Here is a 24,568-nt window from a genome sequence, read left to right as displayed (position 1 = left end):
GCTTTGACGATGTTCTTCTGTAAGATTGGATTGAGATACCTTCTCATAGACAATTGTGTGCGTTCTCGTTAGACATTAATGCTGCCCCGTTATGAAAATACATACTAAATTGTTGTTTTCTCATGAGATATAATTTCTCCACCTTGATTTCTCCATTTGTATGACTCGACTATGATTTGTGGTCGTTTTCACGACGATGTTTTGACATGCGTAGTTGCTGCCCCGGTTTCTAAGTAGGTGTTAGACTTTGATTTACCTTGCGGAATTTTAGATAGGCTACAAAAAATTTGGTAGTTTAAATTTAAACAGTTGAGAATATCTTAGAACTTGGTAGTTTAAATTTAAACAGTTGAGAATCTCACGCATTTATCGGAATTTTAGATAGGCTACAAAAAATTTGTATAGTTGTAATTGCACCGACAATTGTGTGTTGTTCAGAATAAATCCAAACTTGTGTAAATAGGGATTATACGTTGCTAAAAAATATCTTAGAATGCCATATTATTTGTATATGGTCGTTGTTTATTTGTATATGGTCTATCTAATTTATGTCTAATTATTTTTGTTTTATGATTTTCCAACTCTTGTATAAAAGAGGCTTGTAATCAATTATACATATTCGCAGGATGTATATAAGAGTAATTGTTCTAAATTTTATTTTTCAGGGGATATTAAAATTTTTTTAAAAGAACATCACTAGAGATATTAGATTAGCTTACGGTGGGTGGTTCCAGAAGTTTCTGAATTTCTCTAAAGGTAATTAGTTATTCTTTTGCTATAGTTTTTGAATTTCTCTCGTCAAAGTAATTAGTTGTGCTTTGAATGAACTACTATGATGGATCGTTTGCACTTTAATTAATTGCTTACTTCTCTACTTATGAATGATCTGTAATTAGTGGTTGAGTCGGTTTTTATTGTATGAAATTTTTTATAATAGAAGTTTTCTTTCCTTTAAATTAGCAGCGTTTCCCGGCCTAGTTCGACGTACAACGCTCATTCTCTGCGTTTTCTTGAGTTCGGTAAAATCCGAGGTAAATTTCTTACTCAAATTACTGGTATACTTTGCGTTATGACAGAAACGCATTATATCGTTTTGTGCCTTAATAATTAGTTGTTTTTGTTTAGCTTAATTAAGACATGGATAAGACATGGATGAATTCAAACCGATTGTCGAAAGAGTACGAGAAAGAGGTATGGGAATTCGTTAAGTTTGCGGTTGCGCACGGCGAAGACCCGATTCGAATGACGTGTCCTTGCTTGGGTTGCTGTTATGGGGGTAAGGTTGACGGGAATCAGTTGGCATCGAGAGCGCTTTTCTGGGAAAAGCGCTGCTATAGGGGGGATACGAGAGCGCTTTTCTGGTAAAAGCGCTGCTATAGGGGGGGCTACAAGAGCGCTTTTGAAGTTTCAAAAGCGTTGTCGTTACCTACGGCAGCACTGGCTTTGGCAGCGCTTTTAAGCGCTCTAAAAGCCAAAAAAACGCTTTAGAAGCCCTTGCACGTTGTAGTGGGGGTATCAATAATGAATGTAAATATCAACTCTCCCACTTAATGAATGTAAATATCATCTCTCTCCACTCAAACCCTACAACAATCTTCTAGTTCTAATTTTTAACAAAACTCCCTTCGAGTCTAAGGTTAACTGTGTTTTTTGGAGTTGTGTATTCTATATGAAACATTGTGAAACCGAAAACTGTATGCTGAGAAATACAAATTAAAGTAACCACCATTAGAGAATTATATGATTTAAAAACTTTGGACATATCAACATTAATGTTTGAAAAACTTATAAATAAATAACACCCATTTACAACTATTTAAATAAATTTAAAAAAATTAAAGAAAAAATACGTAGGTTTGATGAACACCCAATTTAGATTTGAATTCTTTGATTGTCTTGAATGATAAAGATATATCTAAAAACAGAAAACAAAAATTAAATATTAGAAATTATTATCTTATATAAACTAAAGTACATAAATTAAACATTAAATGAAATATAATTTAAAAGAACTATACCTTTAATAATTAGTAAGAATGAGAGATGAATGTAGAAGAAGATGAGTACCTGAAAAAAAGAAAGAGAGAAAAGAATGAGAAGAGAAGGCAAAAATGACTCTCGAAAGTGGAGATTTTTTTTAAATAGGACAATTAGTGAGGGGTAACCCTTGGCAAAATGTTAACACGCTTTTCAGAACTCTGCACACTTTTTAGAGACATGTCATTCAAAGTAGTGCATGGGAAAAATTAAATGCATTTTGTGAGGGGTAGCCCTTCACCAATTTTTTTGTGAGGTGGAACCCCTCGCAAAATGCAGAGCGGTAAAATTTTCAAAATTCAAAAATTCCTCCTATTTTATTTGCGAGGGGTAGTCCATGATCAATTTTGTTAAAAAAAAATTCTTTCTATTTTGTCATTTGCGAGGGGATTTACCCCAAGCAACGTCAAAATTTAGTGACGGGTTTATCACCTCACTAAATCCCCTAGCAAATCAAGCTTTTTCTTGTAGTGTTACCTGTGATAATGAATTGGAAAGATTCGCAACAAGTAAAGTCAATGCTAAAAAAATGAAAGTAAGAGAAGATAAACATGACACTTAGTTGAAAGTCTCTTCTTCCAAAACTACAAAATTAGAGGAAAATGATGATAATACATACAAAGATTGTTCTAAAGAGAAAGAAATGAGTTTATTTCTTTAACTAAATTATATTTGATTATTTCTTACTATAATAATTAGATTAATGATAGTAGGCCCATTCGGATTAGGAACAAGCCCAAATGGCTTCAAGGGTATATTACTAAATAAATGTTTTATTGTATGTTTTATTTCTTTATTAGTATGTGGGTTAGGCCCATTTTAAGCAGCCCATTAGGTCTGATTCCTACTTATATTTATTTGGCTATTTGCCTCTTGAAAGAGTAGAGAATTATCATAAATCTTCTTCTTTATTGTAGTTGCAATTTTGTTTTATGTTTGTCCTTGGTAACCCTAGATCTAGATTTTATACTTGCTGAATTCTTCTTATCAAATTGGTACTTTCATCTTGAATTCATGGCACCCCCCAAACCACCAAACCCCAAAGATATTGTTGAGGAAGCTGTCCAAACAGCTCACATGCACCTTGATAATGCTATGCAAGAAACACAACAACAAATGGATGAGAGGTTCCTCCAAACCCATTCAGAAATGGAGCAGCTTCATACAAGATTAGATAAGGAAAAAAATGTTTCAGATTCTAGATATGAAAATATCATGAGTTTGCTCACTAGGTTGGCCTCTCAAGCTGAAAAACAACCCACTGTTACTGTTCCCGCAGCTACTGTTCCGGCCGCTACTGTTCACGGTGACACTGTTTACAACGGAACTGTTCACTCACCCACTGTTTTGTCCGCCGCTACTGTTCACAACTCCGCTACTACTGTTAACAGCGGCACTGTTCACTCTGCCACATCATCAAGTATTACCCAAAACCCCCATTTTATCCCTATGACTACAAATTTTAATTCCACTATTCCTTTTATACACACACCTCAACCTTCGCCTTCTTTCACTCGTCCTTACACTACTATACCATTGTTTTCCACTAACCTTTCAAACAGCCAACCCCCACCACCACATTCCACCTCATTTCGTACACCCTCTCATAGGTTGTTTTCCACACAGCAACTAATGGAACCCCCTTACTATATGTCCCCACCTGTTTTCACTACAACCCATCCCTTTACCATTCCCCAATTTTCACAAAATCATTATTCCCAAAACCCCCACAGCCCCCTTCCTCCTTTCCGTACACCTAAACTTGAACTTTCCATGTTTGACGGTTTTAACCCTTTAGAATGGTTATTTCAAGCTGAACAATTTTTTTTCTTTTTATAACCTTCCTGCTGAAAATCGTTTGGCCATGATGTCATTCTATATGAAAGGAGAAGCCTTAGGTTGGTTTAAATGGATGCACCAAAATCATGAGTTATTGGATTGGAATTCCTTCACTAAAGCGTTAGAATTGTGTTTTGGCCCATCTACCTATGCCAATCACCAAGCTGAGTTGTTCAAATTGAAACAAACTCACTCTGTTGTGGAATACCAAGCTCAATTTGAAAAGTTGGGAAATCAGGTTGTTGGCTTATCTAGAGAAGCTATCCTAAATTGTTTTATTTCGGGTTTAATACCTGAAATTCAGAATGAAATGGCTATCCATAAACCAAATTCCATCTCACAAGCTATTGGGCTCGCCAAATTGATTGAATCCAAAATAAGAGACTCAAAACCTAAATTTCAAAAACCTTTTACTACCAACTCTACCAAGCCCACTATACCATCCCCAACTACACCAGTTTCTGCACCCCTCAACAAACCCATTGCACCAGCCCAGACACCCAAAGTACCCATTAGACGACTATCCAATGCACAACTACAAGAACGTCGCGCCCAAGGATTATGTTTTAATTGTGACGAGAAATTTATACCGGGCCACAAATGCATTGCTGGCAAATTTCTCCTTTTAATTGAGGATGAGGAACATGACACAACCAAAACAATTGAGAATAGTGACGTCCCTACTCTAACCGAGGCACCCAATGACACTTATTTTCAGCTTTCACCTCAAGCTGCAAATGGACACTTTTCTCCCAAAACTTTAAAGTTTAATGGATCCATCAATGGACTTCAAGTGGCAGTTCTGATTGATACAGGCAGCACTCATAACATTCTACAACCACAAATAGCCCAACACTTAAAGCTCCCAACCTAACAAATCCCAAATTTTTCTGTCATGGTGGGCAATGCTTCTAAATTATCTTGTTCGGGAGTTTGTCCTAAGGTCCCTATTAAGCTACAAAATAATTCTTTTTCAATTCCATTTCACTTGTTTCCAATTGAAGGTGCGGATGTTGTTCTAGGCATGGAATGGTTAAGAACTTTAGGACCCCTTCTGGAAGATTTCTCAATTCCCAAGATTTCTTTCACTCACAACAACAATGATATCACTATAACAGATGATAACAAAACTCTCATTTCTCCCTCTTCCTACAATAACCTTTTCCATCTTTTACAAACTGATGCCATAGCTTCTTTTCACCTTTTACTATACCAACCTTCTTCTAATCTAAATGATCTTACCGACTCTTCAACCACCAACATAATTGCCTCATTACCCAAATCCCTCCCTTCCCAAATATCTTCTATCATCAAAACCCATGCAACCATCTTTACAAAACCCAAAGGCCTTCCCCCACCTAGACCCCACGACCACAGAATCCCTATTACTCCCAACATTGCCCCAATTAACGTTAAACCATACAGATACCCCCACTCACAAAAAGATGTCATGACTACTTTGATTCAATAAATGCTCAATGAGGGAATTATTAAGCCTAGTAATAGCCCTTACTCTTCCCCTGTTCTATTGGTTAGAAAAAAAGACGGGACTTGGCGTTTCTGTGTTGATTATAGAGCGCTCAATGCTGTTACAGTACGTGATCGATTTCCTATACCTACCATAGATGAAATTTTTGATGAATTGGGTTCAGCAACTATATTTTCTAAGGTCGACTTACGATCTGGTTACCACCAGATTCGGGTGACACCGGAGGACACTCATAAAACAGCGTTCGGAACTTTTGATGGACACTACGAGTTTTTGGTGATGCTGTTTGGCTTAACTAATGCTCCTAGTTCTTTTCAATCTGCTATGAACGACTTGCTACGACCATATTTGCCAAGGTTTGTGTCAGTTTTCTTTGATGATATACTCATTTATAGTTCCTCTATTTCTGATCATGCACACCATTTAAAACTGGTTTTAGATTTACTTTTATCTAACCAATTTTATGTCAAGTTATCCAAATGTGTTTTTGTTGTTCCTAGTGTTGATTATTTAGGTCACATTATCTCTAGTGATGGTGTAACCCCAGATCATACAAAGATACAAGCTATACTAGACTGGCCGAAGCCATGTTCACTCACGACACTCAGGTTTTTTTAGGCCTCACCGGCTTTTATAGAAGATTCGTGTGTCATTACGCCTCTCTCGCCGCTCCTCTCACAGATTTATTACATTACACTAAATTACAATGGAGTACAACAGCTGACATAGCTTTTACAACACTAAAGAGAAAGATGACAGAAATGTCAGTGCTGGTTCTCCCAGATTTCTCCAAGCCATTTGTGATTGAAACGGATGCCTCCGGTATTGCCATCAGTGCCGTTCTCTCCCAAGCTGGACACCCAATTGCATTCTTCAGCAAAAAGCTTTGTAACCGCCTGCAAGCTTCATCAGTGTATGTCCAAGAAATGTTTGCTATCAATGAGGCTGTCAAGAAATGGAGACAGTATTTAATAGGTAAACACTTCCACATTTATACTGATCAAAAGAGTCTAAAGAATTTAATGGTTCAAACCATACAAACACCTGAACAACAGAAGTTGGCAGCGAAACTACAAGGATTCGAGTTTGACATTCATTACAAACCTGGGAAGACGAATCAAGTGGCTGATGCCTTGAGCCGCATTCAGCATGAAGACGAAGATGCTTTGCTGCTATCCGTTTCCTCCCCGGTTCCACTCCTCATAAATCAATTGAAACATTACTACAAGTCAGATTTGGAAGGAAAACAACTTCTGGCTAAGATTCAAGCAGATCCATCACCACATAGTAAATTTCAATACAGGGAAGGACTTGTTTATTACAAAGAAAGAATATTTTTACCTGAATCTCAGGAGCTACGAGCCAAAATCATCACATAATTTCATTGTACACCAGCAGGGGGCCACTCTAGATTACAACCCACACATGCTCGATTGTCATCTTCTTTCTCATGGCCTGGAGTTTACAGCGACATTAAAACATTTGTGAAATCCTGCACAGTTTGCCAACAAAACAAATACGTGACTACAAAGAAACCAGGACTTCTACAACCTCTGCCTACACCTACTCAAGTATGGAATGACTTAAGTATGGATTTTATTACCCACTTACCAAATTCACAGGGTCACACAGTCATTTGGGTGGTATGTGATCGGCTCACCAAGTTTTCTCATTTCATTGCGCTTCCCTCAAAGTTCTCTGCCAAAGACCTTGCACTTCGTTTCTCAGTCGAGATCTGCCGCCTACAGGGAGTCCCTGCCTCTATCGTTGCAGACCGTGATCCGTTGTTCATCAGCACCTTCTGGAAAGAACTATTTCGCGCGCAGGGAACGACACTGACGTACAGCTCAGCCTATCACCCTGAAACAGACGGTCAAACTGAGGTAACAAATAGGTGTTTAGAGACATATTTACGCTGTTATACGAGTGAAAACCCAAAGAGGTGGTTTAACTACTTACACTTGGCAGAGTTCTGGTTTAACTCTTCGTATCACTCCGCACTTCAAATGTCTCCTTTTGAGGCTCTGTATGGCCGACCACCGCCATCGTTTCCGTCGTATACAGCCGGATCTGCCACAATCACTTCCTTGGACGTTTCCCTACAACACCGTCATGAGTTAATGGAAGCTTTGCAATGAAATCTAGCCACGAGTAAAAAGAAGATGGAAGTTCAAGGAAATAAAAAAAGAATGGATGCAACCTTTAACAAAGGAGATCTGGTATGGCTCAAACTGAAACCATATCGACAGATCTCGGTAGCTCGTCGCTCTTCTACGAAACTTGTGAAACGTTACTTCGGACCATTCAAGATCTTGGCTCGCATCGGTAGTGTAGCATACCGCCTCGACCTTCCTTCGTCCTCAAAGATCCACCCAATGGTACATGTTTCTGAGCTTCGATCCTTTCATGGTACACCGCCTTTCGACTCTTCGACTCAGATTCCACTGGCGTGGGAACCAAATGAAGACGCGGTTCTTTTTTACTACGATCCTACAAACACAGAGAGGCATGACTTAGATTCAACTATCATAACACTAAACAACTTGAACCAAGAAACAGAAAAATGGGCGAAGGATAACGTTACCGTTAATGAAGGTCGTATAGAAGAGAAACTGAACACTGTAGCTAGAGAAAGAGTTTCAAACTCAGATCTCCAAGAATAAGAGAAAGTACAAAACATGCACTTGCAAAGTGAGGAGAGAGACTCGTTGCAGCAACTGAATCTTCCAAGTCCCTTATCTTCAAATATAGACTTAACTTCTGTGTTAAATGCCCCATGTGACACAAGTACGAGTCCCAATGCCTCTTTTCCATCTCCACTGCCCAATTTATTGGATTCCAAAAAGAAGCAATCTACACCATCAAATAATCTGCCCGTTACAGCTGCTACTTCACGTGACCACACTTTCTCCAAGACACAGCCTGGCATTTCACCTCACCCAATACCACAACTGTCTCCCACTCAAATTTTTGCCGCCCATCCTAACCCTAAATCTCCTCTCATGCGTGTTTCCCATGGGCCTCCAAAGTGGGCCGTTTCTGAACATTCTACACTCAATCTTGAGGACAAGATTGTTGTTGGACCGGATGGTAATGATAGTAGGCCCATTCGGATTAGGAACAAGCCCAAATGGCTTCAAGGGTTTATTCCTAAATAAATGTTTTATTGTATGTTTTATTTCTTTATTAGTATGTGGGTTAGGCCCATTTTAAGCAGCCTATTAGGTCTGATTCCTACTTGTATTTATTTGGCTATTTGCCTCTTGAAAGAGTAGAGAATTATCATAAATCTTCTTCTTTATTGTAGTTGCAATTTTGTTTTATGTTTGTCCTGGACAGCTCCTAAACTAAAAACCAAAACTGTAAAAAGACCTTGTTAAAATACATAGATTCCAAATTGTAAATCAACCATTGTCCACCATACAACTTTAGAAAAAAATAGATACAACAACTAAACTAATATCCATTTTCCATCTCAAGTTTCCCAATTTAGGACAAACACTCAAACCAACACTGCACTCACAAAGGCCTTTCAAAATAAGATAGTCACTCCCCAACAAATATTAGAATAGTTTCAATCCCAAATGACTTTCACCCAACACTAAATCAATTGTCTAAATCCTAATATATCATCAATAGACCAGCCCATGGTTTTAAATTGCGGTTGTAGTCCCGGTTGCGAGTGTTGCAATTGTGATCATTGCGGTTGCTGCGATGCGCATGACGACCGTGGTGGCAGCGTGAATTTGAATTAGGAAATATTTGAAATACACCATTAAAAAACACTTAATGTTAATATTTTATATTACAAATCACATGTAAATTGAGTGTTTGGATTTTCAAATGTTGAATTATGATGAAAATATGTGAAAAAACACGAGTGAAGGTGTTTGATGCGAGTTATAATGTTGTTGGGTGTGTGATTACAAATCACAATGCAATTGCGTCCTGTTGCAGATGCGGAGGCTACCGCATCAGCAATATTGCGACTGCAATTGCGGTTGCGGACCGCAATTTAAAACCATGGACCAGCCTAAGACGATATGAAGCCTGTTGTTTTCCATTAAAAGCATGTTATGTTGGTGTTCTAGTACTACTCTAATTTTGATATCCATATGAATCCTTCACACAAGTCCATATCCACAACAATTAAGTACTACATAAAAAGTCAATATAGTTAAAACAATAAGTGAATCAAAATGAAACTTTGGCAATGTTTTTAAAACCTAATACAAATATCATAATCATCTTTTATCAATCGATTAAAAGTTTACATGTTGCCGAGGCTCTTGTCGCAGAAGCTAATTTCTTTAACATTTGGTGCTTAACATTTTCACTGATGGAAGAAGCACTCTTGATTGACATTCTCTTCATTACTTTCGAGTTCTGCATAATAAATTCAGCAAATTGAAGCCCACATTCAGTATATTTGTAGCCTTTAAGCAAACATGTTCTCAGCTGTGTTGAAATACATGTCGGAACAATTTCTGGATCCTTCCAATTATCAACAACATCTTTTCCATTATTCCAATAGTCCTGGACAAAATTCACGTACTTTTCATAAGATTTCATAAGATATAATAGGTAAAAAACAGTGAAGTAAAAACAAGAGAGATAAGTAAATACAAAACCTCGTTAATAGTAAGGCTTTGAAGTTTGGGACAATGTTTCAGCAATTCTAGCAACCACAACCATTTGTCACAATGATTAAGCTTAAGGATCAGCTCCATGCAGGTTAAATTGTAAAACGGATAACGATAGCAGCTGCTAAGTGGTAAGTCCTGTTGTCATTCACAAAAGTTAGAAATCAATCAGCCCTAATTTCTTTTATCATAGAACAATATCATCGGTGAAGCAATAATCTCTAAATAACAATAATAACTAATCTTACCAGTTCTATACGAAGAACCTGAACCGATAGCCGGAAAATCAAAGCGATGGAATGCTTCGTATAAAAAGACGCGTTGGTAATGCTTGCTCTAATTAGATTTGGGAAATATGGAAATCTTTTCTTTACTGCCTTTTGAGCAAATGAAATATCCAGATTGTTTAGATTTAAATATTCTGCGTGCACTTCCTCGAGAATGGGACATTTATTTAGAAGAATAAAGAGATCTTCCATAGTTTCGAAAACAATGAAAGATAAACGGAGAGTTTTGAGGAGAGGAAAATTAACAACCAGTTTAGAAAGGTCATTTACTTTAACGTTTTTCAAATGAAGAACAACAAGGGTCCTGCAACTGAAAATGCTAGGAGGTAAGTTGATAGAGAGTAGAATTTAGTATTTAAATTCATCAAGAATTTATAAGTAGTAGTTTTATTTGTATTGTTATTTATTTGGGCCTTTATTAATATTTGGGCTTTTTAGTTATTTATCCACTAGTACCATTATATATTGTAGTCTCATTGAGACATTAGGGTATGAATGAAAAGAAATGAATTTTATTTTCTTAGTCTAGTTTTATTGTCTCTTTTATTTTACAGCTTTTATTAGTCTTTTTATTAGTTTGTTAGGGTTCCAAATCAACTTCCTAACATTGGTGCTTTCATCCTTGAACTTCAATCCTTCCATGACAAATCCATACTATCAATCTTTCACTCCTCCATATGTTAGTGTTCCATCACCATTTTATTATCACCCCATTTCTCCTTATTACTCTACTGTCACAACTATACCACCTACATCATCTAACCCATACACATCATATCCACCTTCACCTAACTCATACCAACCAGAACCCCAAAATTCCAATTTACAATCAGAAACATTTTACCAAGATCTGGAAACTCTGAAACAATATTTGATTGAAACTCATGAGTTATCGAACAAATATAGAGAAGAGTTGAAAGAACAAATTCAGAATATTTCTGATTCCTTCAAAAAAACACACAAAAAATGGAAAGAGAGATATGTTGGGCTGAAAACTACAAAAAAACCTTTAGAAAAAGAAGAAAAAGGAGCATCTCCGGTGACGTTGCTGGCTCCGATGACAACCCCGACGGCTTCTCCAACAAGCATTCCGGCGGTATCTCCATCTAGAACTCCGACGAAATTTCCGACGTCTTTTCCGGCGAAATTTCCGACATCTTCTCCGGCGGATCTACCACCATATCTGTTACCGGAACCAACAGATCTGCATTCAGAACCACTGCAACCAACTCCGGCGAGTATTCCGGCGGCATCTACGGAAAGAAGTCCGACGACTTTTCCGAAGGTATATCTGGTATCACTTCCGGTGATAGTTCAGACAGATTCATCGTCAAAAAACAGAACAACGTCACCTACAAAAACAACTCTCTCACCGGAAAAGAGAATATTATCTCGGAAGAAAACCACAACGTTGCCACTACAGCCTAAACCACTGAATATGTTTCAATCTACTATTGACTGTATAAAGGTGAGAGCTTTACATTTGAAATCATTGTTTGATAGCAAAACAAAGATATGTTTTAAACTTTCGGTGTCGGCGCCGCCACCAAAGCCACCGGAACTGTCACCACCACTCTCACCACAAACACCATTTATCAGCCACCACCGACCACCGCCGGAACCACCACCATTTTAGTTGCTTCTATCATTGTACTTTTTAATTAGTTTTGTTAGAAAAAAAAAAGAGCAAGAAGGGAAATAGAAAGAAGAAGAAAGAATAAAGGAGAGGTTAGAGTGAAAAGAAAGCGGAAGAGGAAAAAAAAAGTGAAGAAAGAAAGAAGGAGAAGAAAGAGAGAAAGGGAAAGAGAAAAAGAATTAAAAAAGAGTTGTTACGTAGTTGAAGTCAGCTGTCTCCCATTTGCACCAGCTGTCTCCCATTTGCTCATTTGGCATTCACGTGAATACTTATTTTCCACTAGCCACTTTTTCATCACCACTCACATGTTTCTCCCTATTTTTCTACCTAATTTTTTTAGCACTCCAAATTTATTTCTTTTCTCTACCCACCTTTTATTTCTTCCCACAATTCTGACACTATTAAGTAGAATGCTCCCTCAAGTGCATCTTTAAGCCATCATGTACTACTTCTTTAGCCATTCTCACGTTCCATCAATTATCTTGAACACACTATTATTTTTATCACATAGTTTCTCTCACATGTTGGGTTTAGTCATGTGCCAAAATTATTTTCTCCCACTGTGGAATATGCTAGAGGCATTATGTGTTCAATGGTTAAATATTTTTTTGTTGACAAAAACAAAATTATATTTTTCTTATTATTTTAGAACCTTGAGGACAAGGTTCAAGTGGACCCCGCGGCAATGATAGAGAGTAGAATTTAGTATTTAAATTCATCAAGAATTTATAAGTAGTAGTTTTATTTGTATTGTTATTTATTTGGGCCTTTATTAATATTTGGGCTTTTTAGTTATTTATCCACTAGTACCATTATATATTGTAGTCTCATTGAGACATTAGGGTATGAATGAAAAGAAATGAAGTTTATTTTCTTAGTCTAGTTTTATTGTCTCTTTTATTTTACAGCTTTTATTAGTCTTTTTATTAGTTTGTTAGGGTTCCAAATCAACTTCCTAACATAAGTTAACCTGGAGGGACAGTTCAAGATTGAGGTTTTGGATTCTTCTCTGCGAAACTGCATAAACGAAACGGTTTATATCATGTGAGTGGCTTGTTGAAGCGTTTGAACATCTGAGGTGGAAGGATTGGACGGGTAAAGTGATGTCTCGTGAGAGAAATACGGAGGATATAGAATTGCGCAAGGAGTTGAAGTTGGAGAAGTTTTGGGCGTCGAAGTTGAGAGAGAGCAGTGAGAGCCATAGCGGGTTCCATCTTTTGGAGAGAGTGCTTGTTGTGGCAGCGAGTTTGGTTGGGAGGAATGAAAGAATGTGAAATATAATTTCATCTGAAAGGGAACTAATCCTATCTTCCATTGCTTTTTGACGATTATGAACACTTTTCAAACTGTTAAAACCCTAATTCGTGTTTTAGGGTTAAATTAGACTAACGGGTTGTTATATAGAATTGTTTTTACTAGATGATAGTCCGCGTATCCAACCATATTTTTTTTATAAATAAATTAAATTTGATTTCACAATATTATTATTATTATTATGGATTAAGTAGAATTATAATATATTTATTTTTAATAGAATATAACTTACGTGTCCAAATAAATTATGAGTTAGAGGTCGGCCAATACATCTCAAATCGTAGAAGGTTGGAAAAATATAAGATTTGTCGCAATGTAAGTAGTGTATAAAAACCCTATATAAAATCACGTAAAAAAATTAGCAAAAATAAAAATTATATATACGCAATAAAAAGGAACGATATGATCAAGATGGAAAAGTCTTCATATATAGCCTTAATATATTTTTTTTTAATAAGCAATTGATTGAAAAGCTCGCACTAGGGGTGCAACCCTTAAAAAAAACACCAAATACTAAAGACTGCTTGTGTCGGATAAAGGAAGTTTAAACCACTCATAATAGGTTTTTACTAGATGACAGTTGAATGCTTTTGTCTATTTTGGTACTGTTGGAATGTTTTTGATTTTGAATTGTCAATTATTATGAGGGTTCGGTCTATTTTCTGGTCTGGATGCTTTTGGTTGTGAATTGCATTGAAGTTAGTCTAGAGTTGAATGTGTAAGGAATGTGAAATATGGACCTGTCATGGTTTTCTTTTGAATGTATGATAATCGTTCCCCCTTCTATCAATCTAAATGATCGTCGATTAGTTGTATAACTTAATCTGTATTTTCAGGGAGAAATATGCTGAATGGAAGGAAGAATATCGTCAATTATTTCTGCTCGTGGGAAGTGGTAGATTTATCACAGCACCTGTAGTTACTGGCGATGGTCAACCGATTCAAGATCCAATTGTATCGAGCGTCTGCTGCGTAGATTAGTAAGCTCTAATCTATATATGTGATTTATTTCATTATTAATCTCTTTATTTCAAAAAAATGAATACTAATGGCACTGCTAATATGAATCGAGAGGATAATAACATCGGATGATGAGATTGTTCAAATCGATGCCTTCAACATTGACGACATTCTAATAGCACTGAACCAACGTAATTGAAGCAATTGTTGCTACTACTACTGGCTTCCAGTTATTACCTTCTTCTTGGCACTCCTATTCAAGTATCTATTCATATACATTATACACCTTATTTAAAAATTACATTAAGATTGAACTCAAGTGAGTGATTAATTATTCAAGAGAATCTGAATTTGAATCACGACCGAAACAATATTTGGTCGGATTTTATCTACTTCTCGATGATTTCTACTTAAACAGTAACTTATCTAGAAAAATAGAAGTGAATAGTGGTTAGATAGAGATTAACAATAGAAGTGGTATATAGTATTTTTAAGGATTGTGATTAACTTTGGCTCGCATGTATTCTTTCTGTTATTTCATAGCAAAGATTATATGGCTGCCACACCATCCTGGGCCGTCTATGAAGCTGAGGAAGGAGGATTTGATCCAGCACAATTGAGATATAGCAAAGAGAGACGCCAAAGTGTGCCTATGAATTCTTGAATCGTCTATATCTTACTTAATGTTTCCGGTTAGTCTGTTTGCTGGCGTCCCTTTAAATTAAATAGTGGACTGTTATAAAGTGCTATATGATTGTCTTGATGCTCATATTTAGGAGGACTCATGGCTGAAAGTGCAAAGAAATTGCAGGTTTTTTTCCTAATAAAAAGAATGGTTAGTATATAAGAAGGGGCATTACAATGTCTGCCACAATGTGTTTTCCCATGAAGTTGTTGGAATACACCTAAAGACACTGTCGCAATATCATTTGTATTATAGCTTATGTTTATGTTATGTGCTTATATAAGAACTAATCATGTTCTTGCTGAACAGGATCGTGCTCATGGAAGGTTCCCATTTCTTCTGCCTTCCAATAAGTATGGTACTTACTATCTGAAATTTCTTCAAACTGATGAAAAGGTGTGTTTCTCATAATCATTAAAATTTCCCCTTGCAATTCATCTGTTTCTGTGATTGAAATCATGCTCTGAGAAATGAAAAATTAGTTGTTGTTTACTACCTTACAGAACATGATTCAAGAATACTCATTTAATAATTTACATGTTAGGCTTTCCCTCTACTTTCATGTATATAATGCATAGATAACTGACTATGTGATTAGGCAAAACCAGGAAATAAAAGAGAAGTGTGAACTAGAGCAGATTAGCCTTCCAACCATATCAGATCCTATGGATGCTGATAGCTCAACACCGGGTCCAGTTTATGACTTTGATCAACTCAGTAGGCCACTAAAAGATAGGAAACCCTCTGGCAGGGATAAAATAGAGGTAGATTTTAAGAAAAAAATGGATGCATTGATGTCTGAAATCGAAAGAACAACACCTAATTTGAAGGCATTGGACCAGTATGAAGCTCTGCTTGAAAAAGAAAGAGTTGTAACTTAAGAGTTTGAAGCTGTGAGGAAAGAAGAGAAGGAAAAAGCAGATAGGTTCAATGTAGTAAACCAGAAGAGGTACAATTTTATATTTATTTTAATTTGTCATTATTTGTCTTATTTATAATTTTATATGAGTTCATAGCTTATAGTTTGGGCATGTATGGTCTGGAGTTCGACTTCGTAGCTTCTTTGTGCACTCCAGTTGCTATTGTGGTGTTCATGGCTGCTTGGCAAGGGCGCACCATAAAGTTGTGATGCAATGCATTTTAAATGGTGATGCAATCTTCCTCTCCATTTTTCTTCTTCTACAACGGTTTCACAAAACTATAGCGAGAAATGGTTTTGATGCGCTTCATATTGCCGTTGATATATGGTTAGGGAGATGATTCAGTATTATGATCTTACTGATGTTGGAATTAAAGCGAGAAATGGTTTTGATGCGTTTCATATTGCCGCTGAACAAGGGGAGTTAAGTATGTCTTTTATGTAGATTTTTTTCAATTGATTGTTCTTTTGTGCTGTGAGGAAAATGAGTCATGACTGAATTTGATATTTTAAATTACGGCTGCTGTGACTGTCACTTGAAAAAGGAATCATGATCGAAGTCAATCTTTGCGGAGAATCACAGTCAAAAGCATACATCAAAATCTTTGATCTTTCAATCCAAATTGAGTCTGTAGACTTTAAAAAAAGTTAATATAACTTTGTTTGCTTGGTAACTGTTTAAAAGAATGTTGTTAACATTCGGTGTTTCTTATGGGGCAGCAGCTAGAACATCTGTAGTGGATTCTGAAAGAGTCACTTTTCAAAAAGTGTCTTTGAAGTTTCTAAATGCAGCTGCCCTAACTGGAAATAAGAATGCAGAAGTGATGTTCAGTCTTGGAAGAATCATGTTGTTCATGGGTTAAGACAGTGGGATAACTGAAATGGCGGCGATATATTGCTTTTATTCTTTGCCGGATCTTTTGATGGATACGTTGTTACAGCCTTTCAAGGTATTTTTCAGGCCGCAGAATATTGTCGGATCTTTCCCATGATTTACTTTTATTCTGTTCAAAATGAATGGCTATCACAAGTGACAATGACAATGCTGTTGTACGAGTGCAATCACATGACCTCAACATATCAAACAGTGTTCCTCTTAATTTTCTACTCATTCTTTATCTTTTCATTAATGTACTCTCCCTTTCTCTTCCTTTAGGTTGTCCAACTACATCTGCCGCTGCTCCATCATAGGGGTATTACTAACTGGCTCTGGAAATCGGCGAAGGAAAAAAGACAGAAGCTTGCCAGTATCACTAACAAGAAGCAATTGATATGCATCTCCTATTCATTTTAAAAATTATACTAAGCTTGACATTGTTGCTTCTGAATATTATTATTGTAGATTTGGGAGTGCCATGAGTTTTTCTCTATTGGTTGATAGCTATTTCCTTTTCATGCAGAAACAATATGACAGCAAGATTGTTGATGAATTTTCTAGAGTGACAGCAAGATTTTTACTTTTCAGCAAGAGTTGTTTTATTCTTCAAAATCTATGAAAACATATTGTTTAAATGATTGTTTACAATTTGGCATCAGGTTAATATTTGTAGAAGGGGCTATGCTGTTGGAACATTCATTGTCTCACATTCTGAATAACAAATGTTCTCTACACCTTCTAATCTAGCTGATCAATTTCCCATGTTAGCTTTGAACCAACTCTTTCATGCAGAATTTCCCATGTTACCTTCTAATCTAGCAGAATTTGTTGTCAACATTTGAGCTGCCACTTGATATTATAATTAACAAGTGCTTAATTCAGGAAATCATGATTCAGTATCCTTTATCTTTATGTTTATTCTGGTAATCTAATTGAATGGTTTAGGTGTGCTGTTTTATATTTCACACTCCACTATAACTTCTATTTCTCAGTAGGATACTTGTAGGTATCCAAGAACTTGAGGAATCCTTCCTTTGAAGCAGAACTTTTACACCATAACATCTCTCACAAGCTTGAATCGTATTGGATGGTGGTTGGACTTTTATTGAGCTGCAGAATTCTGACTAAAGCAGAATTGTATTTTGAGACATGTCTTATTTTGAATGTGATAAAGGGACTGCTTTGAAAGGCCAAGTTTTAAATGTTTATTTGGTTTTGTATTGAATGAACTATCTTGAATTGGTGGACATGGTATGAGTTTTAGGAATGATGCAGGTTTGGCTTTGGGATGAATGTGTGTGCATTAACTGATGCAAGGGCTGGTTTTTGATTGTGTGTATTATATATATGCACGTACGCGGTTGTTCGTGAGTGGAACGGAAGTGTGTCACGTATGCTTGAACTTTGAAATATCAATAGGAAATGTTAGTTTTTGATATGCAATGATGAACTGGTATGGATGTTCATGGCATGGGCCTGTTTCGAACTATTTTGAAACGGAAACTTGTGGACAGGTTGAATCAAGTTTGGAACGTGCAGGTTTGCCTCAAATCCTATGTATGCTTTTTGTTTGAAATGAATATATGTGTGGTTTTGTTTACACTGACTTTGCAGGTTTGGTGAAAGTAATGGGAACAAAAAAAATCTTAGAAATCTAATGCTGGTACCTCTACTAATGACTTTTACTTTTTGTATTGTGATCTATAGCAATATAGTTACTCTGTATCAGGTCTCTAATTTCAATGGTAATCATTATAGTAAATCATATATGACTGCATTATCCTTGATTATGTTCATTCAGTAAAGTTTCATACAAGTAAGAGAAAATGACTCTTTCCAATTTTTATTGCATACTAATGAAATGACACTTAATCATTCTTTTATGGGTTAAATACTATTCACCCCCCTGCCAAATTAACGAGATTCGGTTTTCCCCCTTATTAAAAAAAGATTTAGCCTTGACCCCTTAAAAAAAAAGATTCTGTTTTCAGGAACCCCCTGTTCCATGCTATTCCATGTTTGGCTGACTGGGTCTGTGGAATCTTGCTGAATGGGCGCTGATTTCTTTGTTTGGCTGTGACGTGGCTTCCTTTGAAAAGGCTGGAAAAATAACAAATCAAAAATTTGTCTCAGCCAGGTTTTGAACCCGGTTGCATGAGGTTATCAGGAACAGGATTCAGTAACTTTGAAGGGGTGTGACTTTGATGACTTTAGGCAAATTGTAACATATTTTTAGAATATAAAATAAAATAAAAAACAAAAATTAAGATGAGAGAGAGTATTGTAAGAGAGAGTGTGAGGTAAAGTCACGGTGCAGTTGGCGGGTTAAAGTCACTGAAACCCAGCCCGAGGTTATCATGGGAGCAAGCAACCAAACGAACTGCACATATTGTCTGTTATAAGTTATGACTTTTAAATACTGATACTAACATTAAAACAATAATTTAAACGTTATCAATAACTTAAAAATTTAAACGTTAACATTAAAACAATAATTTTTTAAACTTTTTTTATAAACTAACATATTAATGTTTATTAACATTTTAATGTTATATATATATATATATATATATATATATATATATATATATATATATATATATATATATATATATATATATATATATAAAATAAATAAAAACGTTTATAATATAATAAAAAAAAATGTTAAAAAACGTTAAAATGTTAATAAAAATATATAGATTTAAATTTTTATATTTTAAAAAAACATTTAAAAACATATATTTTTTAAATTTTTTATAAATTTTTAAATATTTTAATAAATATAAACGTTAATAAATTTTTTATAAACGTTAATAAATATAAACGTTAACATTTTATAAATTTTTTACATTTTAAAAAATATTATGTTTAAATTTATTTAAAATATTTTAACGTTTTTTTATATAATTATATAAATGTATTTTAAATATTTTAACGTTTTTTTTTATAATTATATACTTTAATATATAAATGTTAATTAAAATGTTTTTTTAAAATTATTAACTTTTTATATAAATGTAAATTAAAACGTTTTTTTTAAATATAATTATTAAATAATACATTTATATAATAATTTAAATATTTTATATGTACAACTTTTTAAAATATTATTATATAAAAAAATGTTAATTAAAAAGTTAATTAAATAAAAAAACGTTTTAATTACAGTTTTTTTAATTTGTATATTATTGAAAAAGTTAATTAAATAAAAAAACGTTTTAATTAACATTTTAATTTCTATATTATTGAAAACGTTTTAATAAAAAAAAAAGTTTAAATAAAAAAGTTAATAATTTTAATTAACATTTTATTTATATAATTATATAAACTTATTAAAAAAAACATTTTAATTAATATTTATATATTAAAAACGCTAATTACGAAATGTTAAAAAACGTTAAAATATTTAAAATACATTTAAACATAATTATAAAAAAAAGTTAATTAAAAACGTTAATTACATATTTTATAAAAAAAACGTTATATATTATTGAAAAAGTTATATATGTACAGCTTTTTTAATTAAAAAGGTTATATATTATTGAAAAAGTTAATTAAAAAACTAATTAATATGTATAGCTTTTTTAATTTACATATTATTGAAAAAGAATGGAGTATTATTATATAGAAAGGCTTTGCAATTATAAACAACAAAGTATGCATGGTTTGGTGGTAAGCTTACAAGAATGGAACCTTAGTGACCTGGGTTCAAATCCCAAGTTTTGCAACTTATTAATTTGTAATTTGGCAGGGGGTGAATAGTATTTAACCCTTCTTTTATTTAAAACCAATTATTTCTTAATGTAGTAATTTGGCAGGGGGTGAATAGTATTTAACCCTTCTTTTATTTAAAACCAATTATTTCTTAATGGATGCTACACATTTCTTAAATGCATCCTTAGATATATTATTCAATCTAAAACAATATAAACTTTATTTTTTTAATTACTTTTTATTTTCAATATTCAATTTTTTTAATATTAGTATTTTTATAACTTTTTTCAATTTTAACTAAAATTTAATCTTTTACTAATACCTTTTATTTTTCTCAATCACAATGCGCGAAAACGACGGGTACCCGTGCGAACGCACGGGTAAGACACTAGTTCATTTTTAAAAACATAAAAAACTAAGTTTCAAGGAACGAACCTGTGTCCTTGGTAAGCTAAAAAATTCCACTAGCCGCTGCGCTACATATATAAGATGTTCTGAGTTTTCGAATTAACATATATAAAATAAATTTTATTAAAAAATTCATTAAGCCCTCACTCCAAAATTTGAGGCCTTTTTTTTAAGGCCCTAGCCAGGGCAAGCATTATGATACATAAAATTAATAATAATTGTTAAAATATGTATTACTATTTTTAATTTATTTATTATTTATTATAATACATAAAAAATTATTTGATAAATTAATTTTCAAAACCAATTTTAAAGTTAAAAAAAAGTAATCGATAAACAAGTTTTCCAAAGTTTTAACGTTAAAAAGAAAAAACTATAAGTTTGTCTGTGCGATTGCACGGAGAGACATTTAATTAATAGTTGTAATTTTAATAAATATTAGAGTAGTCCATCAATTATTAAAAAGTCGCACAGAATAAATTAGAATACAATACAAAAAAATTTTAAAATAAATAAAAATTGCGCACTTAAATTAAAATACAAATTTTATTACTATAATAATAATAAAATAAATTTACCATGCAATGAACCAAAATGTGCTATTTAATTATTAATAATGAGAAAAACTTTACAAAATTAAGTTGAAAATTTAGTACAAATTATATATAATTCCACATTTTCACTCCACATAGTTTTCTATAACCCCTTTAAAATATATTTTCACTCCTAATTTAATTGCTTTCTATTCTAAAAATAATAAATACTTAATACAATAAAGGCTTAAATACACTTTTCGTCCCTGTAAGTTAGCGTGTTTTTGATTTTCGTCCCTGTAAGTTATTTTTTTGGGTTTTAGTCCTTATATTTCAGTTTCGCGTTCGTTTTAGTCCCTAAAATCAAAATCCGTAGGAAATTTCACAAGAAAATCCGCAGGTAACCTGCAGATTTTCCTGCGGATTTTGGCTTTAGGGACTAAACCTCAAGCAAAAAGTAAGATATAGGGACTAAAACCCAAAAAATTAACTTACAGGGACGAAAATCAGAAACACGCTAACTTACAGGGACGAAAAGTGTATTTAAGCCTACAATAAATTATCAAATATTTAATAATCTCATTTTCTATCACTACAAGAAATGTTGTGTATTGCCAGGGGATTTAGCCAGGGGTAAAACCCCAGACAAAAAATATAACGTTGCTTGGGGTAAAGCCCCTCGCAACGCATAAATTAAAAAAAGAAACCATAAAAAACAATTGTGTGGGGTGTCCCCTCGCAAATAACAAAGAGGAAAAGTTTTGAATTTTAAAAAAATTATTTGCGAGGGGCTACCACTCCCTAAGTTAAATGGCACCATAAAAAAATTGCATATGTCCCATCAATTACAGTGCTCAAACTGCGTTGCAGAGTGATGTCTCCCAAAACTGCAATTTGCGAGGGGCACCACCACTCAATTTATTACCGTTTTTCCACTTCTACTGTGCCCATTAATTAAACTTTGCACCTAACCCACCTTATCTTCTTCTTCTCCCAGTAACGTCACTTCTAATTTTTCCTTACTTTTCCACTCCCCCACCCACTCCCCACTATACTTCCTATCTCTTCACAAAATTATTTTCAAACATCTTCTTCTTCCATGAGTCTTCTTCTTCCATGAATTTAAATTTTGTAAACATCTTCTTCTTCTTCCATGAATCTTCTTCTCCCACAAAATTATTTTTCATACATCTTCTTCTTCCATTATTTTGTAAACTGTTTCTAAAATTTTTCAAACATCTTCTTCTTCCATGAATCTTCTTCTTCCATTATTTTGTAAACTGTTTCTATAATTTTTTTAATCTTTTTTCAAAATTAATATTTTAAATACAGTTTATTTATTTTATAAGCAACATATTTATTGATTTTGAAAAAAATATATTTACTAATTTTTTTTTCGAAATTAATAGTTTAAATGTAGTGTATTAATATAAATATTATAATTTATGTTTAGTATTAAAAATAGTTATATGTTTACTATATCTATAATATAAGAAAAGTATATCTTTTTCAACAACTCCTTTGACTGCGACACGTGGCTTCATGGTAGTAAGGAATTCTCTTTTTCAACTTTCAACCTGGTGCATCCACGTCACCATTGGCTTCTCAAATATTCATCTGTTTCTAACATGCAACCGCAGTTAATAATTCATCCCTCCAACTTCCATATGCAGCAGTTATGCAAATGAAAAGTTTCAACTGCTCCACTCTCAATAATGCTACTCAATGTGATATCTATCTTATAACTTCCAACCCTTCTGCCTTCCAAGCCCTCCACCTTCCACATTCCAAAACGGTTTATCATTACTATATATATATATATATATATATATATATATATATATATATATATATATATATATATATATATATATATATATATATATATATATATTTATAACCGATCATACTTTCACATTCTCTATCATGTTCATCAAACCTAACCTAATCGTGTCGTGTAAATTTTGGTTTATACTATTTTTGCAATTCCAGCCATTCCCACGACTATTCATGGACAGGCCGGTATTTAACATTTGTTCCTTTCTTTTCCTGATAGAAAATATATTTCATGTTATTTGTAGGTTGAATTTGTAGTGTATCATTTTGAAGTACCAATTGGCGTCAAATATTGTCCTAATCCATGTGTTTTGGATTTTTTCTGGTGCAGATAGTAGCAAATATCGTCTATACAATTAATTTGAAATAAATATTCTTCTTTGACTGCCCTGAAAGTAAATAAATATTCTTCTTTGAATGCCCTGAAAGTTTGAGCAGTAGAAGTAGAAAGTAGAAGTAGAAATCAAGTTGGCTGGTGTCACTATACAATGGAGAATCTGCTTGAAATTATTGAATTATGCTTGCGCAAGTTTTGTCGAAATTGTAGATATTATAATATGTAAATAACATGATATTTTATATTAATTCATAGAATGAACTTTAATTTTTTATATTTTAAGTGCAAACGTTAATAAATAAATCTCATAGATTGATTGATTGATTTTATGTTTGAGTGATATTTATATTAAATCTTATTAATTATCGAAATTGTAGATATTATAATATGTAAATAAGATAATATTTTATATTAATTCATAGAACTAAAGAATATTTTAGTTAGGTCAAATTAAGAAATTAAGTTTATCAATATATATAAAGTTAGTTTTATAAAATATTATTGATATTTATTTATTGTAAGGTCGAACAAAACAAAAAATAAAGATATAATATAATAAAATATTACAAATTAAAAATGTATACATAATTTTGAAATGTATAAGAAAATAGAATCAAAGAATAAAGAAAAAAACAGTATATTTTTTAGGTAAATAAAGAGTTTTGAAATGAAAAGACATAAATCATTTACCTATAAAAAAAATTAAATATCATAATCATCTTTAATTGATTGCAACTTTAATTTTTAATTTAATCTGATTGCAACTTTTGATTTATTATTTTGATTTTTGATTTAATGTGATTGCAATTTTTAACTTCTTATCCATAATAGTCCAAGCATTATGGTCTATTTGAACATGATTTTAAAGAATGATTTTTTGAAATAATGAAGCAGCACACCTATTTTCTTGATATGGAAATAATTGGTATATTATTGCAAATTTGAATAAATAAATTTCATTGATTAATTGATTTTATATTTGAGTGATATTTATATTAAACCTTAGTAATTATAAAAATTATAGATATTATAATATATAAATTACATAATA

General features: G+C 33.4%; 2 protein-coding genes and 1 long non-coding RNA gene across 3 annotated transcripts; 2 read left to right on the top strand and 1 right to left on the bottom strand.

Annotated features, from left to right (window-relative positions):
• Positions 1-9,489: 9,489 nt before the first annotated feature.
• LOC131613888 (putative F-box/FBD/LRR-repeat protein At4g13965) lies at positions 9,490-10,487 on the bottom strand. Its single transcript, XM_058885527.1, has 4 exons — positions 10,257-10,487; positions 9,997-10,146; positions 9,640-9,901; positions 9,490-9,521 (listed from the first exon to the last, which is right to left on the bottom strand). Exons 1-4 carry the CDS (start codon positions 10,485-10,487, stop codon positions 9,490-9,492), a joined length of 675 nt encoding a protein of 224 aa, XP_058741510.1.
• Positions 10,488-10,935: 448 nt separating this feature from the next.
• LOC131613887 (uncharacterized) lies at positions 10,936-11,931 on the top strand. The gene has a single exon (XM_058885526.1). The coding sequence runs from the start codon at positions 10,936-10,938 to the stop codon at positions 11,929-11,931; it is 996 nt and encodes a 331-aa protein (XP_058741509.1).
• A 4,362-nt stretch (positions 11,932-16,293) lies between these two features.
• LOC131611673 (uncharacterized) lies at positions 16,294-17,165 on the top strand. Its single transcript, XR_009287082.1, has 2 exons — positions 16,294-16,759; positions 16,966-17,165. It is a non-coding gene; the product is annotated as an uncharacterized LOC131611673 (long non-coding RNA).
• The last annotated feature ends 7,403 nt before the right edge of the window (positions 17,166-24,568 follow it).

The sequence above is a fragment of the Vicia villosa genome, linkage group LG6, assembly GCF_029867415.1.
Source record: "Vicia villosa cultivar HV-30 ecotype Madison, WI linkage group LG6, Vvil1.0, whole genome shotgun sequence".
In the NCBI taxonomy this organism is placed as follows: Eukaryota; Viridiplantae; Streptophyta; class Magnoliopsida; order Fabales; family Fabaceae; genus Vicia; species Vicia villosa.
This window is presented reverse-complemented; position numbering and strand designations above follow the sequence as displayed.

Coding starts and splice junctions, on each gene's coding strand:
- LOC131613888 (XM_058885527.1), bottom strand. CDS start 10,487: ATGGAAGATCTCTTTATTCTTCTAAATAAATGTCCCATTCTCGAGGAA. Junction 10,147..10,256: donor AGGTTCTTCGTATAGAACTG/GTAAGATTAGTT, acceptor GAATGACAACAG/GACTTACCACTTAGCAGCTG. Junction 9,902..9,996: donor AAAGCCTTACTATTAACGAG/GTTTTGTATTTA, acceptor AATTTTGTCCAG/GACTATTGGAATAATGGAAA.
- LOC131613887 (XM_058885526.1), top strand. CDS start 10,936: ATGACAAATCCATACTATCAATCTTTCACTCCTCCATATGTTAGTGTT.